At 39.6% G+C, this 21,258-nt stretch overlaps 4 protein-coding genes and 2 pseudogenes across 13 annotated transcripts; 3 read left to right on the top strand and 3 right to left on the bottom strand.

Moving 5' to 3' along the window:
- The first annotated feature begins 1,797 nt into the window (after positions 1 to 1,797).
- LOC104759235 (uncharacterized) lies at positions 1,798 to 3,255 on the top strand. The gene has a single exon (XM_087496419.1). The coding sequence runs from the start codon at positions 1,798 to 1,800 to the stop codon at positions 3,253 to 3,255; it is 1,458 nt and encodes a 485-aa protein (XP_087352545.1).
- Positions 3,256 to 4,757: 1,502 nt separating this feature from the next.
- On the bottom strand, positions 4,758 to 6,861 carry LOC104755840 (rRNA (cytosine-C(5))-methyltransferase NOP2C-like). 3 transcript variants are annotated; one of them, XM_019239756.2, is made up of 5 exons: positions 6,421 to 6,861; positions 5,891 to 6,102; positions 5,452 to 5,556; positions 5,299 to 5,387; positions 4,758 to 5,037 (listed from the first exon to the last, which is right to left on the bottom strand). In XM_019239756.2, exons 1-4 carry the CDS (start codon positions 6,623 to 6,625, stop codon positions 5,316 to 5,318), a joined length of 594 nt encoding a protein of 197 aa, XP_019095301.2. In that variant the 5' UTR covers positions 6,626 to 6,861; the 3' UTR covers positions 4,758 to 5,037; positions 5,299 to 5,315. The 3 variants fall into 3 exon arrangements, 2 of the variants coding, with proteins under 2 accessions (XP_019095301.2, XP_087352339.1); XR_015587287.1 differs by having other exon boundaries at positions 5,133 to 5,556; XM_087496213.1 differs by lacking the exon at positions 5,299 to 5,387.
- LOC104755839 (4-hydroxyphenylpyruvate dioxygenase pseudogene) lies at positions 6,859 to 8,351 on the top strand (annotated as a pseudogene). The gene is made up of 2 exons (XR_015587447.1): positions 6,859 to 7,990; positions 8,087 to 8,351. The product of XR_015587447.1 is annotated as a 4-hydroxyphenylpyruvate dioxygenase pseudogene (transcript).
- Positions 8,314 to 10,381, bottom strand: LOC104755841 (uncharacterized). The gene is made up of 6 exons (XM_087496212.1): positions 10,242 to 10,381; positions 9,732 to 9,979; positions 9,426 to 9,641; positions 9,199 to 9,341; positions 8,920 to 9,078; positions 8,314 to 8,824 (listed from the first exon to the last, which is right to left on the bottom strand). The coding sequence occupies exons 2-5, from the start codon at positions 9,952 to 9,954 to the stop codon at positions 8,974 to 8,976; spliced, it is 687 nt and encodes a 228-aa protein (XP_087352338.1). The 5' UTR covers positions 9,955 to 9,979; positions 10,242 to 10,381; the 3' UTR covers positions 8,314 to 8,824; positions 8,920 to 8,973.
- A 5,145-nt stretch (positions 10,382 to 15,526) lies between these two features.
- LOC147923366 (uncharacterized protein At1g43920, Chloroplastic pseudogene) lies at positions 15,527 to 16,067 on the bottom strand (annotated as a pseudogene).
- An 882-nt stretch (positions 16,068 to 16,949) lies between these two features.
- LOC104755842 (protein MLN51 homolog) lies at positions 16,950 to 21,165 on the top strand. Of its 7 annotated transcripts, none has more exons than XM_010478310.2 (11): positions 16,950 to 17,094; positions 17,261 to 17,681; positions 17,934 to 18,033; positions 18,146 to 18,357; positions 18,437 to 19,143; positions 19,287 to 19,389; positions 19,707 to 19,814; positions 19,984 to 20,039; positions 20,361 to 20,418; positions 20,634 to 20,778; positions 20,869 to 21,165. In XM_010478310.2, exons 2-10 carry the CDS (start codon positions 17,278 to 17,280, stop codon positions 20,659 to 20,661), a joined length of 1,776 nt encoding a protein of 591 aa, XP_010476612.1. In that variant the 5' UTR covers positions 16,950 to 17,094; positions 17,261 to 17,277; the 3' UTR covers positions 20,662 to 20,778; positions 20,869 to 21,165. The 7 variants fall into 7 exon arrangements, with proteins under 7 accessions (XP_010476612.1, XP_087353328.1, XP_087353330.1 ...); XM_087497202.1 differs by having other exon boundaries at positions 16,960 to 17,094; positions 19,984 to 20,266; XM_087497204.1 differs by having other exon boundaries at positions 16,960 to 17,094; positions 19,987 to 20,266.
- The last annotated feature ends 93 nt before the right edge of the window (positions 21,166 to 21,258 follow it).

The raw sequence follows: 21,258 nt of genomic DNA on the forward strand, positions 1-21,258 counted from the left end.
CGGGCCGGGCCGGGCCGGGCTCAAATATATGCAGGCTTTACGGGTTTCGGGCCGGGCCAGCCCGATTGACACCCCTATATACAATGATCGTTTTGCAGTTTTTAAACGGTATGCTTAAAGGTGTTAAATTCACATAATAGATTTTAATTTGGTTTTAGTTTGGACTATTGCACATTTATAATTTGCATGTAACTATTTTAGAAAGGCAAAGACATCTTGCTTCATCCCGTCTTGTCCTGTTTCATCAAATTTTTACCCGTAAAAATTTTTATGTTCCATAACTGTTATCTTTTAAATAATTAACTATTAGACAATTTTTATGGTCTAAAAATTTGGGTAAAAACATAACTATATCTTGTGTTTTTCTCACATTTTTTGACATATAATTTATTTACTTCTGTAATTTAATTCCTAAAACTGTGAGAACTGTAGTTTCCTTTGCTTGTTTTTTTTTCGTTTTTTTTTCCTAAAATATTTATAAAGAATCAGAAGTTTAGATTTGATTTATTATGTATTTAAACGTCTTCCTTATTTAAATATGATGTATATGTTTTCCTTAATTAATTTATGTAAGATTATGGTTGATTTAATACATAATAAATATTTGAAGAGAAAATCGATTTAGTAAGATGAGATTATAACTTAATGGCGAATATTCCTTTAAAAATATTATACTGAAAGATTAGCAGTTAAGATCAATCTCGGAAATAAAGCAATAATCATAAATATTTGGTAATAAAAATATATGGTTTACATTTCGGAAACACAGTCGGCTTTTGTTTCTGGTAGGTTAATTACGGATAATATTCTGGTTGCTCAAGAGATGTTTCATGGGCTCAATACTAATCGCCGGTGTAATTCGGAGTTTCTGGCTTTTAAAACGGATATGAGTAAGGCTTATGATCGGGTTGAATGGGATTTTTTGGAAGCGGTCATGCTTAGATTGGGATTTGATAGGAAATGGATATCATGGATCATGTGGTGTGTTTCTTCAGTGTCGTATCAAGTTCTTATGAATGGTCAGCCTCGGGGTTCTATTATTCCGCATAGGGGATTGCGTCAGGGGGACCCTTTGTCACCGTATTTGTTCATACTTTGTACTGAGGTCCTGATAGCGAATATAAAAAAGGCAGAACGGGAGAAAAATTGACGGGTATCTCAATCGCTCGCGGTAGCCCTACCGTTTCGCACTTGCTGTTTGCTGATGATAGTCTGTTTTTCTGTAAAACAGAGGCGACTGAATGCCAGACGGTTATGGAAATTATTAGTAATTATGGCAAAGCTTCAGGGCAAGAGGTTAATTTAGTGAAATCTTCTATAATGTTTGGTAAGAAGGTTCCTCCTGAGGTGAGGGATCAGTTGAAATCAATTATTGGTATATCTAAAGAGGGCGGTATGGGTTCTTATTTGGGAATTCCTGAAAGCCTCCAAGGTTCAAAAACAAAGGTTTTTGGTTATGTCAAGGATAGGCTAGATGATCGTGTTAATGGTTGGAACGCAAAGTATTTATCAAAAGGTGGTAAGGAGATTATGATTAAATCGGTGGCGTTAGCTCTGCCCACTGACGTGATGTCATGTTATAAATTGCCGCAGGAGTTAACGTCTAAACTAACGAGTGCTATTTCAACTTTTTGGTGGAAATCCAATGATAAGGCTAGAGGTTTACATTGGGTGGCTTGGGATAAATTATGTAAAGATAAGTGTGAAGGGGGTCTAGGTTTCAGAGCTCTGGAACAGTTTAACGATGCCATGCTAGCGAAACAGTATTGACGGTTAATTCACTACCCGACGTCCTTAATGGCTAGGGTGCTGAAAGAGCGATATTTCTGGAATAAACATCCGTTGATGGCCACTAAACCATATAACCCTTCCTTCGCTTGGAGAAGTATTTTCTCTACCAAGGAATTAGTAGCGCAAGGTGCGCGGTGGGCAGTTGGTTCGGGTTGTTCTATCTCGGTTTGGCGAGATCCTTGGATACCTGATACTCGACCACATCCAGCAAACGGTCAGAGAAGACTTTGGCTACCAAGCTTGATGGTTAATCACCTAATTAATCCTGTTACGAAGGATTGGCATTTGCCTACCCTGGAGGAGTTTTTGGATCCAGAGGATGTAGCGATTATTCGAGGTATGACGGTCAGTAAAGTCCTGAAACCGGATAGATTAGTATGGCACTTTACCAAATCAGGGAAGTATACGGTTAGATCCGGATATCGGCTAGCTCGGGATTTAATGGCGGAGGTTGAGTATGGGCCGACATGTATGGCCCTTAGGGCCCAATCGTGGAAACTTGACGTTCCCCCGAAGATCCAACATTTCTTCTGGCAGGTTGCCTCGGGCTCTCTTCCAGTGCTAGAACGGCTTGTGCATAGGGGTGTCTGGTGCGATCCTTTGTGTAAACGATGTGAGTCTGCACCAGAAACTATAAATCACGCTCTTTTTGAGTGTCCTCGTTCGCGTGATGTCTGGGCACTGTCCTCGGTTTCGTCAGTTCCAGACGGCTTCCCATATGGTTCAATCTATGCAAATTTAGATTTTATCTTCTGGCGTGCGACTTCCCAATCAGGGGATCCTGATATAGCCTCTCGGCTTCCCTGGATTTTATGGTCATTATGGAAAGATCGGAATAAAAAGGTTTTCCAGGGTTTAGCGGCTGAGCCGGTAGATATATTAAATCAGGCGCATAATGATAAATTGTTATGGGAGGAGGCCAAATCTTTCTCGGAGATGTATCTGCATCCTCCGGCTGTGTTGGAGGACAGGGGGCCTTTCCCTCGGTGTCAGATTGATGGGTCATGGAAAGGTTCAGACCCTCTACAGGGTTTGGGTTGGTGGTGCTGTAGTAGTGAAGACTCGACGCTTCTTCTCGGTGCACGGAGTATTAGACGGGATCCTACATCCTTACATGCAGAGTTACAAGCGTTGATCTGGGCCATGGAGTCCTTGTTGGCGGCTGGAGTTGACTGTCAGATCTTCGAGACGGATTGTGCAGAACTAGTAGCGATGATGCAGATGCCTGATGATTGGCCCGCTTTTTCGAACCTATTGGAGGAGTTTCTCTTGCTCAAAACATCATTTCCTTCCTTCGCTCTCACCAAGATTCCTCGTGACCTCAACGTTAGAGCAGATTGTCTTGCCCGTTCGTCTAGATCTGAAACCAGGAGAGCCGACTGTGTTTCCGTAATCTCGGATCCACATTTTTTGTTTTGTTCTATTGTCAGGTTAAACAGTATCCGCGTCCCAACCCGGTGGTAATTAAGTTGTCGATCAAGGGATATTTTCGTCATTTAGTGAAATCGAAACTATAGGGTAATTTAATTAAATCAAGTGATTCTCTAATCATTTTTAATGAAAAACGTACCAAAACAAAGTCATGATCCAATTTGAGTCTTGTGAGTACTTCTGCTTTAATAGTATAGATAAATCAAATATAAAAAAAAATACATATATATTACTAATTTAAAACTATACAACAACATGTTTGTGAGTTAATTGGACCATTCAAAAGCATGTGCTTAAATTAGTAATTTTACCAGTGTTTCATGTATATCTAAATGGTGATTACATTACTAAATTACTGAGCATTAGTATAATTTTTTTTTCTCTGTTTGCCTCTCTCATTTACTCAAACTGATTGCGAGCTCCATGAGTGTGTCTATGTTCATCCGTCAATCCATGTATGTTTGGAAGCTTTGATATCTCCTTTCTACCCAAGCTGATTCCACATGACCTGAAATATGTTATGGCTGGATTAGCAGCGATTGGAGGCTCTAATATCAAAAAATATATATATATATATATATGTATATTACTAATTTAAAATTGGAACATTCAAAAGCATGTGCTTAAATTAAATTAGTAATTTACCAGTGTTTCATGTATATTCTTACATACATTAATAAATTACTGAGCATTAGTATAATTTTTTTTTCTGTTTGCCTCTTTCATTTAGTTACACAATTAAATTAAAAACATTTCTTAGCCAAATCCAAACAGTTTTTCTAATCACAGTCACAATACCTACATAATGTTATTTTGCTACATTTACAGACAGATTCTGCATATCCGAATCCAAAACTCACAACATACAAACGTTTGGGTATTTAGTTCGGTTCCAAATATTATGGATATAGGAATTTATGATTCATTCGGTTAATTTACTATTTTGGTTCGGTTTCGATTATTTACAGTTCGGTTCTGGATATCCGAAATAGTGTAATATATATTTTAAAAAATATTATTTAAATAAAATCTGATTATAGTTTAACAAATATATTTTAAAACTTCTAGATATTTAGTTTATTTAAAATATTTTGGTATTTTAGTCTAAACACATAAGGTTTTTTAGTTTAATTATTATTACCTTATATTGGTTAACAGGTATTGAAGTATCAAAAATTTGACGTGGTGCAGTGGCCACATCATACATCAGTTCGATTCTCGGCAAACACATATTTTTAATATAAGTTTGGTTTGATTCGGATAACCGAATGGATATCAGTTCGGTTCGGTTTATTTGCTCATGAGTCATGACTAATACAAATCTAAACTTTGATGTGACATGAAACTAAAAAGACTACCCAACATTAAAACCGAATCATTTGGTTCAAAAAGCATTTGATAATCTAATCAAGCGTTAAGAGTATTTCCAAAATTTTGGGACTTTTCGAGAAAATTGTGATAAAATAATACAGGGCAAGGTAATTAAGAAATTAATCATGGCTTCTTTTTATCTTCTTCTTCTGTTTATCTTCTTCACGATATCTCTCACATCTCTCCCCTCTCCTCCGTTTCTTTTTTTTTTTTTTTTTTTCTTTTAAAAAAAAAAAATAAAATATCTATTTATCAACCCGAACCGGGAATTAAGGGGTGGAATACAATTTCAGAATCAACCAAACCCGGTTAACCGGTACAACCTACAATTTCAGAATACAATTTCTCCCCTCTCCTCCGTTTCTTATTTATTTCCCCATTCTTAGCTTTCTCTGCTTCATACACTTCCCTCTTCTTCTGCACCGTTGCTTTTTTCTTCTTCATCTGTACAATTATTTTTCTCATCAAGTCAGACAAAGATCAATCTTTTTTTTTTTTTTTTTTTTTAATGCTGATGGCTAGTTTCTTCTAAACATTACCTTGTGCTGTTCAAGTAGCTTAAATTGTAAGATGATATTTTTCTTATAGAAAGGTAGTTGAACATGATTTTGTCCATGAGGACGTCATATTTTATATAAGGACGAAGCACAAGAAGTGAAAACTGAGATGTCTGAGCATGGATTCTCTGCGACCTTATATACTTACAGTTCTCTGATTGATCGTTATATTTTAAGTTGTCTGAGCATGGATTCTATGTGACTGAGGACGTCATATTTTAAGTTGGTAGGCCTCATCTGCATAGCTTGGATAATGTGAAATCAGAATTTAACGAATTTATGATTATGTTTGCATACTTACGTTGAGTATACCAGAATTCCACCAACGCAAATTAACCAATTCAACAGCCTGGTCAAACATTTTTCGCTGGTACCATCCATGATTTCTCAAAGATATAACAGTCTCCTATAAGAAATAACAATGGAAAATTCACTCCACAAGTCACCACCCTCTGAAAAGTCTTAGAAACACAGATTCTACTCTGAATTACTACAAAATACAACCACTTAATATTTCGATCTACACGTATAACAGTATATATACTTCAAGATGCTACTACTAAGAAACAATATTTCCGCCATATACAAGTGCTTAAGCTAAGGCTATCCACATGTTGACACCCAATATTAGAATGTGTACACGTTTTTAAGTCATGCGAAGTAGATGCTTAATAAAGCAAAAAATCACGCAAATGTAGAAGTTCACACAACACAGCCAAGTCTTGAATTTATTATCTTACCAGTCCAGCGAACAGACGAGGTCTCAAGCCAAGGGCAGAACAAGGAGCATCTAAAAGGACTCTATCGAAACTATTAGGTGCGAAACCTTGGGACTTTCCAGCACTTCCACCTTGGCATTGAGTTATTCCACGACCATTTTTCAATCTTCCTTTATTCTTCCTGATGTCAGCTTGGCTAACTTTATCCCCTCCAATTGGCTGTTCAGTTTTGGCTACAACATGGGCGATAATGGGAAAATCAAGCTTCTGGTTAGTTTTTGTGAACAACCAGAATATACATAAATAGGGATTTTAATCTTTACACATATGCATAGACGTGAGATAATGGGCTACACATGCCAATTGAGTAAGGTTATGTTCTGTATCTGTTTGATGCCAAAGTGATAATTAAGTTCCTTGTCCACAAAGGATGAAAGACAATGCAAACAAGGTAAGTTTATTGAGTTACTTTTACCTAGCAAACAAAGAGGCCAACATTTCGAAGAAAACAACCAAACCAAGTAAACAGTATGAGAGAGAAGCTTAATTACCAAATTCCTCACACGATTTGTCAGCCTCGGATCTTCCAGAAGTAACAGATGATGTCATTGCCTCGTTTGATGGTAATTCAGAATGGCTAGTCATGGAACTACTATTATCACTGTTAACTAATGTTGTGGAATCATTGACTGTGTTTGGAAGACAAACAGATTTTAGTGCATCCAGTTTACATGTTGTTATGCAGCTTAATCCCATCTCCGCAGACAATTTCTGGACATCCAGCACCTGCGTTTTGGGAAATAGTAAACAAACTTATTAGAGCATGCAATTTTGCAATCCTAACAAGAACTTTGATTTAGTATTCTAAGCATTCAATGTAAACTGAAAAGCAAGTAAACCCAATATGAATTATAATCAGAAATCCTTTTATTTTATTTTGTCTATCTATCTATCGTTAGCATCGAGCTCCATAGCAGAAGAGTTGGTGAAATCAATGGGCCACCAAAACGCTGACGTTTCAGCAGCACAGCGACGACGACAGCGCTGCGGCATCGTCGCCGGGATTCAAGCTCGTGGGATTTTCCAACTTCGTGAGGAAGAATCCAAAGTCTGATAAGTTCAAGGTTAAGCGCTTCCATCACATCGAGTTCTGGTGCGGCGACGCCACCAACGTTGCTCGCCAAATCCGATCTATCCACCGGAAACATGGTTCACGCCTCTTACCTACTTACCTCCGGCGACCTCAGATTCCTTTTCACTGCTCCTTACTCTCCGTCTCTCACCGCCGGAGAAATTACACCGACCGCTACAGCCTCCATCCCAAGCTTCGATCACGTCTCTTGCCGCTCCTTCTTCTCTTCGCGTGGTCTCGGCGTAAGAGCTGTTGCGATTGAAGTAGAAGACGCTGAGTCAGCTTTCTTTCTCCGTAAGTGTTTCTAACGGAGCTATTCCTTCGTCGCCTCCTATGGTCCTCGACGGAGGAGCCGTTACGATCGCTGATATGTTCGTTACAAAGAGGGAGACACTGATAAATCCGAATTCTTGAGCATTTGGAGGATACGTCGTCGTTTCCTTTGGATTACGGTATACGGAGGCTTGACCACGCCGTGGGAAACGTTCCAGAGCTTGGTCCAGCTTTGACTTACATTGCAGGGTTCACTGGTTTTCACCAATTCGCAGGGTTCACTGGTTTTCACCAATTCGCAGGGTTCACAGCAGACGATGTGGGAACCGCAGAGAGCGGTTTAAACTCAGCTGTGCTAGCTAGCAATGATGAAATGGTTCTTCTACCGATTAACGAGCCGGTTCACGGGACTAAGAGGAAGAGTCAGATTCAGACTTATCTGGAACACAACGAAGGAGCAGGGCTACAGCATCTGGCTCTGATGAGTGAAGACATATTCAGGACTCTGAGAGAGAATGAGGAAGAGAAGCAGCGTTGGAGGATTTGTATTCATGCCTTCTCCTCCGCCTACTTACTACCAGAATCTGAAGAAACCAACGTGTTGGTGATGTGCTTAGCGACGAACAGATCAAGGAGTGTTAGGAATTAGGGATCCTTGTGGACAGAGATGATCAAGGGACGTTGCTTCAAATCTTCACTAAACCACTTGGTGACAGGTACAGCGGAAAGAATCAGTGTTTTAACAAACAAATTACATTTTTTGGATTTTCTAAGCAAATGCCTTTGTTTATGATTATTGATTGTGTTCATAGGCCGACGATATTTATAGAGGTTATCCAGAGAATAGGATGCATGATGAAAGACGAGGAAGGGAAGGCTTACCAGAGTGGAGGATGTGGTGGCTTTGGTAAAGGATGAACAACAAGAAGAAGCCAAACAGCCGGCAAGATATAACATGTATTGAGAATTTATATGATATTGAGAATTTCATTAGCATTATTTCAATAGTATTGATGGTGTTTTAAGACATGTATTGTTATTTGTAGATAAGTCAAACAACATTATCTTTAAGGTAAATAATATTTCATATCCGGATACAATTAACTTTAAAACAAAACAAAGCGAGACATAAATATAAGCATAAGTTATATTATAAGTGAACCCAACTCTTGCCGACGAGAATTGAACAATAAGTTATATAATAGAACAAGCCGGCAAGAAGTAGAACAAACCATCCAAAAGGACTCGGAGAAAAACAACACCAAGGGACATGTACTCTTCTTCTTCACGTCCTACCCTTCTTGTAGTTACTTACTGAAATCAGTAGTAAGCCTACTCTTCTTGTAGTTACTTTCGGTACTCTGCTTGTAGTTACTTTCGGTAGTAAGCCTACTTCTTCTTGTAGTTACTCTTCTTGTAGTTACTTTCGGTACTCTGCTTGTAGTTACTTTCGGTAGTAAGTCTAGTTAGGCTTCTTGTAGTTACTTTCGGTACTCTTCTTACTTTCGGTAGTAAGCCTACTCTTCTTGTAGTTACTTTCGTTAGTAAGCCTACAATGTTTTAGTTTTCATCAAGAAAATTAGATATCTCAACGTTTTCAGATATAGATATATTAAAACAGGCCTTTTGGCTGCTTTTAACTCACCTTAATTGTAGCATTGTCCGGAAAAAAAGACCTTGATTTTCACTCAATATTTTCCTACGCACTATGATAGGTGATAGGAGCCTTCACGTCAGAGTCAGAGTCAGATTCCGAGTCAGATTCCGAGTCGCCAGGCTTGGCGTATGAATTCCAGTAGGAAAGCTGCTTGAAAACAACCAGATGCACATCCAGTGGACATGGGGGGGGGGGGGTTTAGTAAGAGCTTGTTTGAGTAAAAAGTAGTTAGACCACTAAAAAAACTCAGCCAGGATGCTTAATTACCCTTCGTTTATGGTGCCGAGTAGAGAGATGCGTGAGAAAATTTTGAAAGCCATAGCCACGAATACTAGTGCACACAAAGCAATCCCAGAAGGAAGGCTTACTGGTTTCACTGCTCTTATCCCCCTCCTCGAGTGCCCCAGGATCTGTGGGAATAAAAAATAAAGTAAAAAAATTAGTAGCAACATAATCCAACCAGAATTGAACAAGACTAGGAACCAAAGACAAACCTGCCAGAAGCAAGTTATTTTCCCAGAGGCACTTTTCATCTTGAGAATTACGTGCAAAGAGAAAAGTAGTGTAGTATCCATCGTTACGTATCTCGCTAATTTCCGTTTCGACGATCGGAAGAGTGAAGGCTGGTGGAGCGGATAGGAACATTATATTAGCGGGGGATGGAGCATCAGGATAAAAGTCAATGAATATACCCAAAGCGTCTCTGGGACCTGTTCCATCAGAAACGAAACTAAAGACTTGAGAGAGAGTCTCTCTAATAATTCCATTAAGGAGCTGTAGGAAGGGAAAAGGAAACTAACTTTTGGCCAAGTTCTTAAAAGCGATCCCAGTGGAAGAGAGGGATTCAAGGATGTCTAAGGAAACCTCTGGTAGTACGCCAATGGCAGTGATGGTGATAGGACCAGTGTAGCCAAGCTTCCTCAAATTCTGTTTGATACACGGACCCACCGGAAACCTCTTTATGTCCCAAAAGAACGTTACTGGGACCGCAGCTGTCTCCTTCGTAGCCTTAGCCTTCTCCATTATTCAAGAATCGAGACTTGAATCCCTAAAAACAAAAAACAAATTCAGAACCGCGTCTTAAATCTAGAACGGGAATCAAACATCAGATAAAGCACTCGGAAAGATAGATCACAGATTGAGACGGTTAAAGGGTCGATATAGATAGAGAGGAACACGGCCGCAACCGTTTCGATCGCAAATACAACTTTTCAGATACTTGCGTGGAAATATATATAACTTGAAGGGTTCTACGCAATCGATCGATGAATTTTCTAAGAAACATGAGATTAAGGAGCGAGAATTTTTACCTGAGAGAGATTATAAGCAGCAGATCGTGGCTTTGGTTGTATCTCGATATCGACTAGACTAGGGTTTCGAAATCCCTGATCGAAAGAGAAGATAAAGTTACCATCGCTGCAGCCAAAAATATGTATATCGGGTTGAAAATGGGCTTCGCCTTAATGGGCTTACAGTTTGTATGTCGGCCTTTCCCGTTCACCAATCCTAGTCTAGTTTTAATTTTAATCACGTTAGGGCCGCACCTAAAAGGTACGACGAGCTCATCTCAATTACCACCCTAAAACTTGGTATTCGAAACACTTAATAGGATATGCCAAGAGATGTCTCATCCCGTAAATTACATTTCGAAACCAAGCAAAAAGCCGAGCATGTCTCGTACTAGCTTGAAGAAGCTTGAACTAATAAGCCAAGTTCCGGCTTGCATGTTCTTGCCAACCCCAAGCCTCCACAGGGTAAGCCGAATACAAAAGCCGCACCTAAAGGTACGCCGAGTCCGTCTCGCCTACCACTTTGCTCTGGTAAAACATAAAGCCGAGTTGCATATCGAACATACTCTTTCATCCCTCATGCTTGCCGCATCATGCCTACCTACCTAACGGTTTCCATCCTTGTGCTCACTCCCCTTGCACTTCCGCACTCGCGCTTGTTACCCTCATGCTCAACGCCCTTACGATCGCCTCCCTCGCGCTTGCCATTCTTATGCTCGCTGCCCTCACAGTCAACACTCTCACACTCGTCTACCTCACGCTTGCCATCTTTATGCTTGCCCCCCCCCCCTTGCGCTTGACGCACTCTCACTTGTCGCCCTCACGCTCGACTCCCTCGCAAATGTCGCTCTCACAGTCGATGCTCTCACGCTTGTCTCTCTCTCACTGGCCAATCTCGTGGTCTCCGCCCTCACACTAGATGTTTTTGCGCTCGCCTACCTCAAACTTGGCGCCTACCTCAAGCTTGGCGCCTAACTCAAGCTTGGTGCCTACCTCAAGTGCCTACCTCAAGTGCCTATCTTAAGTGCCTACCTCAAGTGTCTATCTCAAGTGCCTACCTCAAGTGCCTACCTAAAGTGCCTACCTCCATCTTTGGTGCCTACCTCCAGCTTGGTGCCTACCTCCATTTTGGTGCCTACCTCAAGCCTTGTGCCTACCTCAAGCTTGGTTCTTACCTCCAGCTTAGCGCCTACCTCCAGCTTAGCGCCTGCCTCTGCTCTCAAGCTTGGCGCCTACCTCCACTCTTCTACCCGGTGCCAACCTCTAGCTTGGCGCCTACCTTTGCTCTAATTCTCTCATTACCGGTGTAAACCTCACAACCTTCTCCCGCAGTATCACAAGTGCCGACCTCGAGAAGTGTACACATGCCACCCTCGCCAAGGACGACCTTGCCTTGCCCAACTGTTTTGCAAAGTATCCAGCCGACCTTACTTGTTGACCATCCCTCTCGCAAGGGGCAAACACCCCAACATTCGACGTTTCTAGGCATGCAAACTTTGCAAGAGCTATCAAACATACCAATCTCGTCGTTAGTGCTTTCGCGAAAACAAGAACTAACACCAAAAGCAAGATGAACCGCCCTCGACGTCGAAAGTTCAGATGCACGCCGACCAGCCACTTTGCAAGGAAAAGAGGAGTCAACGCAATGGATCTTTCTCGTCATGCCGACCTTGCGAGAGTTGTCGAACCTACCAATCTCATCGTCGTCACTGTCGAGAGAATGAGAACCAGCACCGAGAGTGTCAACTATTGTCATCGCTTCTCCCTCGATGACCTCCTCAAGGCGAGCTGCCCACGAAGCCTAAAGTTCAAATCTACGCCATCTCGCAAGAGAAGCGTCAACATTGTGGACCTCAATCTCGCCGACCTCTCCTCATCTCTCGAGCTCACTCTCGCCGAACTCTCTCTCTTCATCTCTCGACCCCAATCAACGACGCTGAACAACCATCTCGCCATGATAGGAGCTGACCTTGGAGCTTACCACCACGTTAGGACAAGCGCCGACCCGGAATGAGGATTTTTGCTCGCACCAAACTCTCACCTCTCGACCTTAACACGCCGACCTCCTCTCTCGCTCACAGTGCCGACCTCAACTCGTCGACCTCCTCTCTCGCTCACAGTGTCGACCTCAACTCGCCGACCTCCTCTCGCTCACAGTGCCGACCTCCTCTCGCTCACAGTGCCGACCTCAACTTGCCGACCTCTCTCTCTCACAGTGTCGACCTCACCACGCCGACCTCGATATCACCGGCTGGTCCCTAAAAACTATAACTCAGCCGTGATAGGCTGACTTATTGTACAACTCGGCCATTTCACGGCTGACTTAGTAGCAAAAGATTAATTACCATAATATTATTCAGTTATGGCTGAATTATTAAAAGATATGGCTGAGTTACATATTTTCAGTTGATGAAGCGGCTGAATTTGGCTGCCATATTTTTGCTTTTTAATTATTGTAATGTTATTCATGTTGTGACTGAGTTATAATTTGTTTGATGGCTGAGTTTTATTTAGGCTGAGTTATAATTTGTTTGATGGCTGACTTGTCACGTCAGACGCATCATCCATGTCAGCATTCTATGCCATCATATTTTTTCTTTGGAGATACGAAACGTCGTTCCTTCGACGCTTGTTCTTACATGGTTTTTACCTTTTTCTTCACCTTGTTCTTCTTCTACTTCTTCTTCACTTTCTTCTTCACCTTCTTATTCACCTTCTTCTTCTACTTCTTCTTCACCTTGTTCTTCATTTTCTTTCATGGATCCAGTTCCGGTACTAGTTGTTTCCGGTAATTGGGTAAAGAAACAGAGATATGTATTTAACACCGATGATAGAGGGTGTATAGTTGTGCAGATAGATGGAGGCACAACACACGAGAAGCTTGTGGAGCTTGTTCTTGAAGACTATGGATTGGACGCGTTTAGCCATGAGCTAAACGCATGCTCTCGATGTAAACAAGTTGGACACAATGCGAAAACTTGTCTGATGCAGTATTATTGTAATACATTTGTTTTATTTTTTTGCAATAACTCAGGCGTTAAGCATTATAACTCAGCCGTCATATTATTCGACGAGACCTTTCGTTTTCCGCTTTCAGATTATTCCTTGTGATAACTCAGCCACAAAGCATTATAACTCAACCATCATATGAACCGACGAGACCTTTCGTTTTCCCGTAAATATTATAACTCAGCCATCAAGTAATATAAATCAACTGTTTACTTTCAGATTATTTCTTGTAATAACTCAGCCACAAAACATTATAACTCAACCGTTATATGAATCGACGAGACCTTTCGTCTTCCTGTAAATACTATAACTCAACCGTTAAGTTTTTTTTTTTTTCAGGTTGTGACGTGGAAAATCGAAAATGATGTGTATTTTAATTTGTTGATGTGTATTTTTTTAATCAAAATCGAAAAACTAAACCCAAATGGTAAATTGTAATTACACACAGAGCACTAAACATTTGAACAATTTTTAGAAGATTGTTAGATATGAGGAATAAACCAACTTTTAGATAACATTTGAGTAATTCTTTTTATTAATATTTAAGTTTTTACTGTCAAACTTTTTGGCTCAAAAATAAAGTGTTTTCTTAATATACTGTTTTGTACCAAGAAGTTTTATCCTTGTTGAGCATACAAAAGTGGAGCAGTTTGGTTAGTATTTATTTGATATCTTAAGCTTACTCTAATTCTTTTGTATGCTGAACAGATCTGAGTGCATGAAAGCAAAAATTATAGTCTATAGAATTCTTGTTGAGTATATAATTTTTGCTCTCATGCACTCAGATATATGTGTATGATACTATGATGTGTAATAGTCTCCAATGTGTTTGTTAGTATACTGTATTAGTTGCAAACTTTTCACCTATTATTTTGTGTTTTACACATTCATAATTTTCTTCGTTTTTTAACCATTGTTTGGGGTTAGAGAGAGAGCTATTGGTAAATTAGTAAGAAGTCAAAGATTAGCAACAAAAATACTGCAAATACTATATGTTTTTTGGGGTATATACTAAAATAAACATGTGAAATAACGTAACAACTATTAACTAACAACTTAAACAGACAAAATCCATGTCAACACTCAAGGAATAAACTAACATAATTACGATAGGGAAAAATGCCAAAAAAATACTGAACTTTCAAAAATGGGACAAATAAATCCCGAACTTTCAAAATGTCATTTTAATCACCAAGTTTAAGCTGACTTTTACATAAAATAGCAAACTTTGTTTGACCATGTCGATGACTGGTATACCATGTGTTCATGCAGCATCTGTCATCATAGGAAAGAAAGAGAAGGTGGAAGACTATGTTGTTGAGTGGTACACAACTAGAATGTGGCAGTTAACTTATGCTGATGTTATTGCGCCTGTTCAAGGCAAGCTGTTGTGGCCAAGAGTGAATAGACTAGGAGTGTTGCCACCTCCATGGCGAAGGGGGAATCCTGGGAGGCCAAGTAATCATGCTAGGAGGAAATCACAGTTTGAGTCTGCTACCAAGTTATCACGCGTGAATCGAGTCATGACATGTTCTAATTGCAAGCAAGAAGGACACAACAAACAAGCATGTACGAATCAGAGAGTTCCAACTCCACCAAGAAGAAGAAGGGGTCGACCAAGAAAAGTTCAGGTAAGATTATCCATTGAGTCTTTCAAATTATTTTGATTGAGTGAAACCTGATATTTTGATTGAAATTAGGAGCCGAGGGTTATATTGTTTGGACAAGGACAACCATTGCAAGGAGAAACATCTCAAGGAGCTTCTCAACCACCTCAGGGAGCTTCGCAACCATCTCAGGAAGCTTCTCAACCACCTCAGGGAGCTTCGCAACCATCTCAGGAAGCTTCTCAAGCATCTCAGGGAGCTTCCCAAAGAGGACGATCACAAAGAGGACGAGCACAAAGAGGACGATCACATCTAGGAGCACAAAGAGGAAGATCCCTAGGAGGACCACAAAGAGGAAGTTCTCATATAGGAGGATCACAGGGAGGAAGTTCACAGAGAGGAGGCTGGGAACCATGGTTTCACTGTTCACAGGGAGGAAGTTCACAGAACTAGTCTGTTTGCTTTTTGGATTGTTCACTTTTTGGATTGTTCACGTGTTTGCTTTTTAGAACCAGTTTGAATGTTGCTCGTATTTGGAATGATGATCGGATTTGGAATGTTGCTCGGTTTATTTGTCCAAAACATGTGTGTTGTTTGTTTTTGTCTTCGTATTTGTGTTGCTCGATTTATATCATAAGACATGTTTGGCATTCAGACAAAGGTTTACAACACAAAACATAAGGTTTTACATTAGAAAGCTCCTAACATCAGTTTCTTCTTATCACCTTCCCTAAACAATACATAATCCAACACAATGGTGATAACACAAAACCACATAAAACAGACTTTCAAGCACAATTTACACTTTTGGAGTTCCTTTTTGCTGAAATTTGCTTCTTCCTTCAATTCTTTCATCAGAGCGTTTAACTCATTGACCTCTGCTTTGGTTTTGCTTATCTCCTCTGCAATAATGGCTAGTCTTGGTAAAGCATCTTCTACTTCTTCAAACACGGCATCTTCAACCTACTTAAACAAATGACTCTAATATCCAAAAAAACAACACATAGTTAGCTTAGACTGATTTCATTACATATGCAAGAGGATTCAAAACACTTACGTCTTTTTTGCTTGTCCATGAGTTGACATCCCGCTTGCTTGCACAACGAAAGAAAGGTCGTCCCGGGTTTTCTTGCGTTTTAGATGTAAATGTCGAGACCCCTAAGCCACAAATGCACTTCGAAGGTACACCACGCTCACCAACGCCGCCTGATGTGATAGAGCTCGAGCTCATCGGAACAGAGAGATTTCACAAGCTAAAACTGAAATCAATTTGGGAATTGTTGACCTAGAAATCGATTTGGGGGGTTTTTGTTTCTTCAGTTTGTAAAACGACGTCGTTTTACAATTAATCAATCGATGTCGTTTTGAGTAAACGGTAGCAAATAACGGACAATTAACCCCGTCGTCGAGCATTAACAGAGAGTTAATGTGATGCCTAAATCGACATGGTCAAACAAAGTTTGCTATTTTATGTAAAAGTCAGCTTAAACTTGGTGATTAAAATGACATTTTGAAAGTTCGGGATTTATTTATCCCATTTTTGAAAGTTCGGTATTTTTTTGGCATTTTTCCTAATTACGATATGTAATATTCATCAAGTTTTGCAATATATCAAATTATTTTGTTTAATCGCTAAAAATAAAATATAAATATAAAAAGGGCAATTGTTAAAAATACCACTAAAACATGTTTTTATTCCAAAAATATTACAATTTAGATTTTTTTTTTTAAAAGTACCACTTAAATGTATTTTTTTTCAAAAATACCACATAATTAAATTAAAATTCTAATACTAAAAACTAATTCCTAAATTATAAATACTAGACCCTACCCTTAAAAGCTATACTCTAAAACTAAATTTGTTAACCCAAAACATAAAAATTATACATACTTAAAATTCAATCATTTTGTGTTTGTGGTAGTTTTGAAAAAAAAAAATTCGTGGTACTTTTAGAAAAAAACTAAAATGTTGTATATATTTTTTTTTAAGTGGTATTTAAAGGAATTTATTCGTATAAAAGTCTAAGTTGAACTTGCGTCTTTGACTACCTTTCTGGTCAACCTTAGGTCACCGTCGTTAATATTATTATTTTTTTTAATGCGCGAACGAAATAACAAAATAGATTTTATCCTATATTGACCTCTATCTCTCTATTTAACAGTTATAAAAAAAAAAAAGGGGCCTGCTCCATTCGATTCACTGGAAACCCCCAAAATCGCTGAAGAACGAACGCCTCTTGAGCTCAGATAGGGTTTAGGTAAGCGAAGAGACCCCTTTCTCTTCTTTAGGTTTTTTCTTTTTCCGCCGGCGATTCGTTTGAGACGCTTGAGCGACTCCTTCTCTTTCGATTATTCTATTGAAAATTTTCTTTATCTAGGTTTTGGATTTACGAGTTTCGCTTTCCTCTTTTTTTTTTTTTCCAGATTTCTAGAGATAATTTATGGCGACATCTGAAGGAGGAGAACCGGAGTATGAGAGTGATCCAGAGGAGTTGAACCGTTCATTGGCGAGGAGGAGGAGAGAAGCCAGTGATGACGATAGTGATGATGATAGAGATGTTGTTAATAATCAGAGGGATGAGATTGATTCCGACATCTCTGATGAACAGATTGGTGCTGTGAAGTATGATAATGAAGAAGATGGGGAGGATAGTTTAGATGAAGAGGAGGAGGAGGAGGATGGGGAAGGTGTTGCGGTTGATGATGACAAGAGGAGTAGTGTTGTGAAGGAGGCTGGTGTTGATTTGGATGGGGATGTGGATGAAAAGGAGAAGCAACAGGCTGCTGTGCCCACTGGTGGAGCTTTTTATATGCATGATGACAGATCAGCGCCTTACTCTGTGAGGTAGGCTTTGTGTAAAGTTGGTACCATCTTTTCCTATGAAATTACTGTTATAGAGAGATTATAGGCTGAAAGGTGGATTTTACTGGCAACTTATTATCATGTAATCCATATAGTATGAAGGGGTTAATTTAGCTGCATTGTGTGGTTGTTCATGCTATTGGGACCTGGAGAAAATTCTGAATACTAACTAGCTCTTCTTGTCAATATGTTGTCTGTCAATTCATTGATATAATCCTTATTTTGCTTTCTTAGGCGAACTCGCGGTGGAAGGAGACCGTGGGGATCTGGAGAGGAAGGAAAATGGGGACATGACAAATTTGAAGAGATGAACACTCGGGATAAAAATTATGATGTAGAGTTTCTGTCTATGGTCTTTGAACAATTTTTTAGATCCCTCTATCTCTTAATGTATATAGCTTGTATATGTCACATATATTTCTTTTGTTGTATTTATGTATTTTCAGCAGAGGACTTATAGAGGCCGATTCAGAGGTCGGGGTCGGGGTCGGGGTAGGGGACAAGAGCGTGGAAACGCTAGAGGGAGCAGTTCTAACGCATCAACCAGTAATGGACAGAAAATTTATCTTCCTAAAGCTGTCACACAAGGGAGAGGTCCCAGAAAATTTGAGACTCCACTGACAAAGGGAAATCAAGCACATTCCGAGCAAAGCAAACAGTGAGTTCTTAAATTTTGTTTTCTGTAGTTGAGTGAAGGTTTTATCTCTAATATAATGTACTTGTGTTTTGTTTTTAAGGTTACGAAATTCTAATGGGTCACAAAACTCGCATGAGAAAATGTCCAACCTTGATTCAAGACGTTCACCAACTGCCCCTGCTAAAACCGGGAATGAAGGTCCCAATGCCAGAAAGAATGTAGCTGCTTCAAGTTTAAGTTCCGCTTCTCCTCCATTTTATCCTTCAGTGCCCTCCAGTAACTTGGTACATGGTATACAAGTTGGTATGGAAGGACTTCACATGAATCAAAGTGCCGCACCTTCTGGGAAGAAGTATAGGAATACAAAAGCTGTTGTTTCACCAGTTTGGACTGCCAAGGCTTCTCAGTCCACGGGTCAAGGTAGAGGTGCACCTGTTACTGGAAATGTGTATTACCCGAAAGCTCATAGTCAAGGTGACAGATTTTCATCACCAATGCAACTGAATGGAGATTCAAAAGGCACTGGACAAAGCTGTATTAAACCTTCTGGTCAGGGTTTTGATCAGGATTCTGCTGTTATCAGATCCTTGTCTTCCTCTCCACAGAGAACTAGCTCACTAAGAAATCAATTTCCTCATGGTGAAATAGAATCTGCGTCGGAAACAGGTGCATCGGGTGGCAAGGGAAAAGGGACTCTCCGGCCTAGTGGTGGAAGTGGCTCTTTTATGTATAATGGATCTCAAATGATGGGGCGAGCAGAAAGCCTGCCATCTGCTGACAATTCTACCTTCCCTACTTTTCTGCCTTGTAAGTTTTTTGAATGACACTTTTTCTCCTGAGTCACTTGCCCTGGTTTTCCATGAATACTTTTTTCAGAGTCTTGCCCTCCCAACTTGGGAATAATCTATTATTACATTATATTTGATGATCAAATTCAAATGCAAATGCAGTTATGCAGTTTGGTGGTCAGCATGGTGGGGTTCCGGCTTTTGGAATGGCTTATCCAGGATACGTCCAGTCTGAAGATGGTGTTAGAAATCCGGAGATGACATGGTATGCTTACTCCTCCCCCTTCTCGATGAACTTTTTGGATGTTAGTTTCAGAAGTTCTTGGTTGTAAGCATTTCAAAGAATTAGATATCGTGACTATTGTTAGCTGGGTTTTCTTGTTTTTCGTGATTTCATATGCTGTCCCACTTAATTAAACATAGTGTGGGTCTACATTCTGGAGAAAAAAAAACCTGTGAAAGCGTACTATCATTAGGATGGTTACTTTTATTTGGGATAGCGTGCTGTTTGTATGCTCTAGGCTCTTCCATCTTTATAGTTCCTGATTTTGCTCTGCTGAGATTTGTTTATATGATTGGCAGGATGCCCATTTTGAACGGTCCAGGAGCTTTAGGGGCTTCATTCACTCCACCATATGTGGCTAATCAAGCACACAAGCTAGCGTTATCTTCCTCGTTAGGATCCTCCAGGTTTGGAGATTAATTTTCTTTGTTCTCTTTGATTCTAAAAATGCAAAACAATGTGAATACTATGTAGAGCTTCAAATAACGCAAATCCTCCTTCAAATGCTTGGCACATTATCTATTTATATTTGCAAAGCATGTATTTTTGCTTGCTTAATCCACTTTCATTTTGCAGCAGAGAGAATAGTACAAATAACCTTATTGACCTGGAGAATCCCATGGAGAGGCCTGGTTAGTCATATTGCAATACTGGCTCGATATGTTATAATTCTAATGGTTATGCATGAGGTGTTTGTGTTACGCTTGTTAGGGGATATATTTACATTTATTGGATTTTGTAAGGAAAATGGCAAAGAGAGTGGACCTTTTCTTTTGTCTTAGAAGAAAAAAATCATAATGGAAGATCTTGTGGTTGGGTGTGATGGATAACTAGTACAGATAAAATATATATGATGAATGTTAGTTTTACCATGCACGACTTATGAAAATCTTCTGTTCTATTAAAATCACAAAATTCTTTTAGCTTTAAGCTACTTTCCTTCTTCTATGTAGAGGTCACAGAGAGTGGGTCACGACAGCAAAGCAACAACCCAAGCAAGCAGCCTCGTAGGTGAGTTCTTGAAGTTGACCTCAAATTCTACTCTTGTAAATTGATCATTGGTTGATTAAGAATCGTTTAAGACTAGGAACCATGACACATTATGTGTACGGATTTGACTTTCAGTAACTGCATTCATTGACCTAAGGTCGTGAATATCTCAAAGAGCAAGTTTTGTGGAATATGACCCTATCATGAGAAAGAATATCTGCTTGGTGTATATGCAGGTACTCGGAGATGAGCTTTAGGAAGTGATAACATCTGTGAGAATATAAGAAGAGGGTTTGGGGACTCCTTGGCGCAGGGCTATGTTGCTTTTCCAAGGTTCGTTACAGGACACTTTCAGGCAGCAACTGTTCCTAAAAATCTTTGGTAAGTGATTCAAAACTGTATTTTTAATTACGGTGGATAGTAACAGAGTAATAGGAAGTGAATGTTGGATTGTGCTTCTTGTTGTTGCAGTTTTATGAGGGAGGGAAAGAATTAAAAACAATACTACGAGTCTACTACTAGCAAATAGAATGGAGAAGGAACGTGGTGGTTCATATAAAAGCTATGGGCATCTATGTATTTGTGTTTTTTTGTATTTTCGGTCTATGCTTGTTTGGTTTTACGCTGTTTTCAGGAAAGTAGTTGTCCTAAGCCTTGGCCAGCCTGTTTGGTGTGTCTTTTTTTCTTTCCAAGAATCTAAATCTAAAATACTACTCTATTTGAACATGTAAATATACGTTTTGCGATGGTATTTGACGTTTTTTCATCTTCTTATGGCATCACGTAAATCGGAGTTTGCATAAATCTTGCTACAATTACAATAGTAGTTTTGCTTCAGAATTTTTTAAACTCATAAATCTG

The sequence above is a fragment of the Camelina sativa genome, chromosome 17 (genome assembly GCF_030686135.1).
Source record: "Camelina sativa cultivar CO46 ecotype springtype chromosome 17, ASM3068613v1".
NCBI classification, from domain to species: Eukaryota; Viridiplantae; Streptophyta; class Magnoliopsida; order Brassicales; family Brassicaceae; genus Camelina; species Camelina sativa.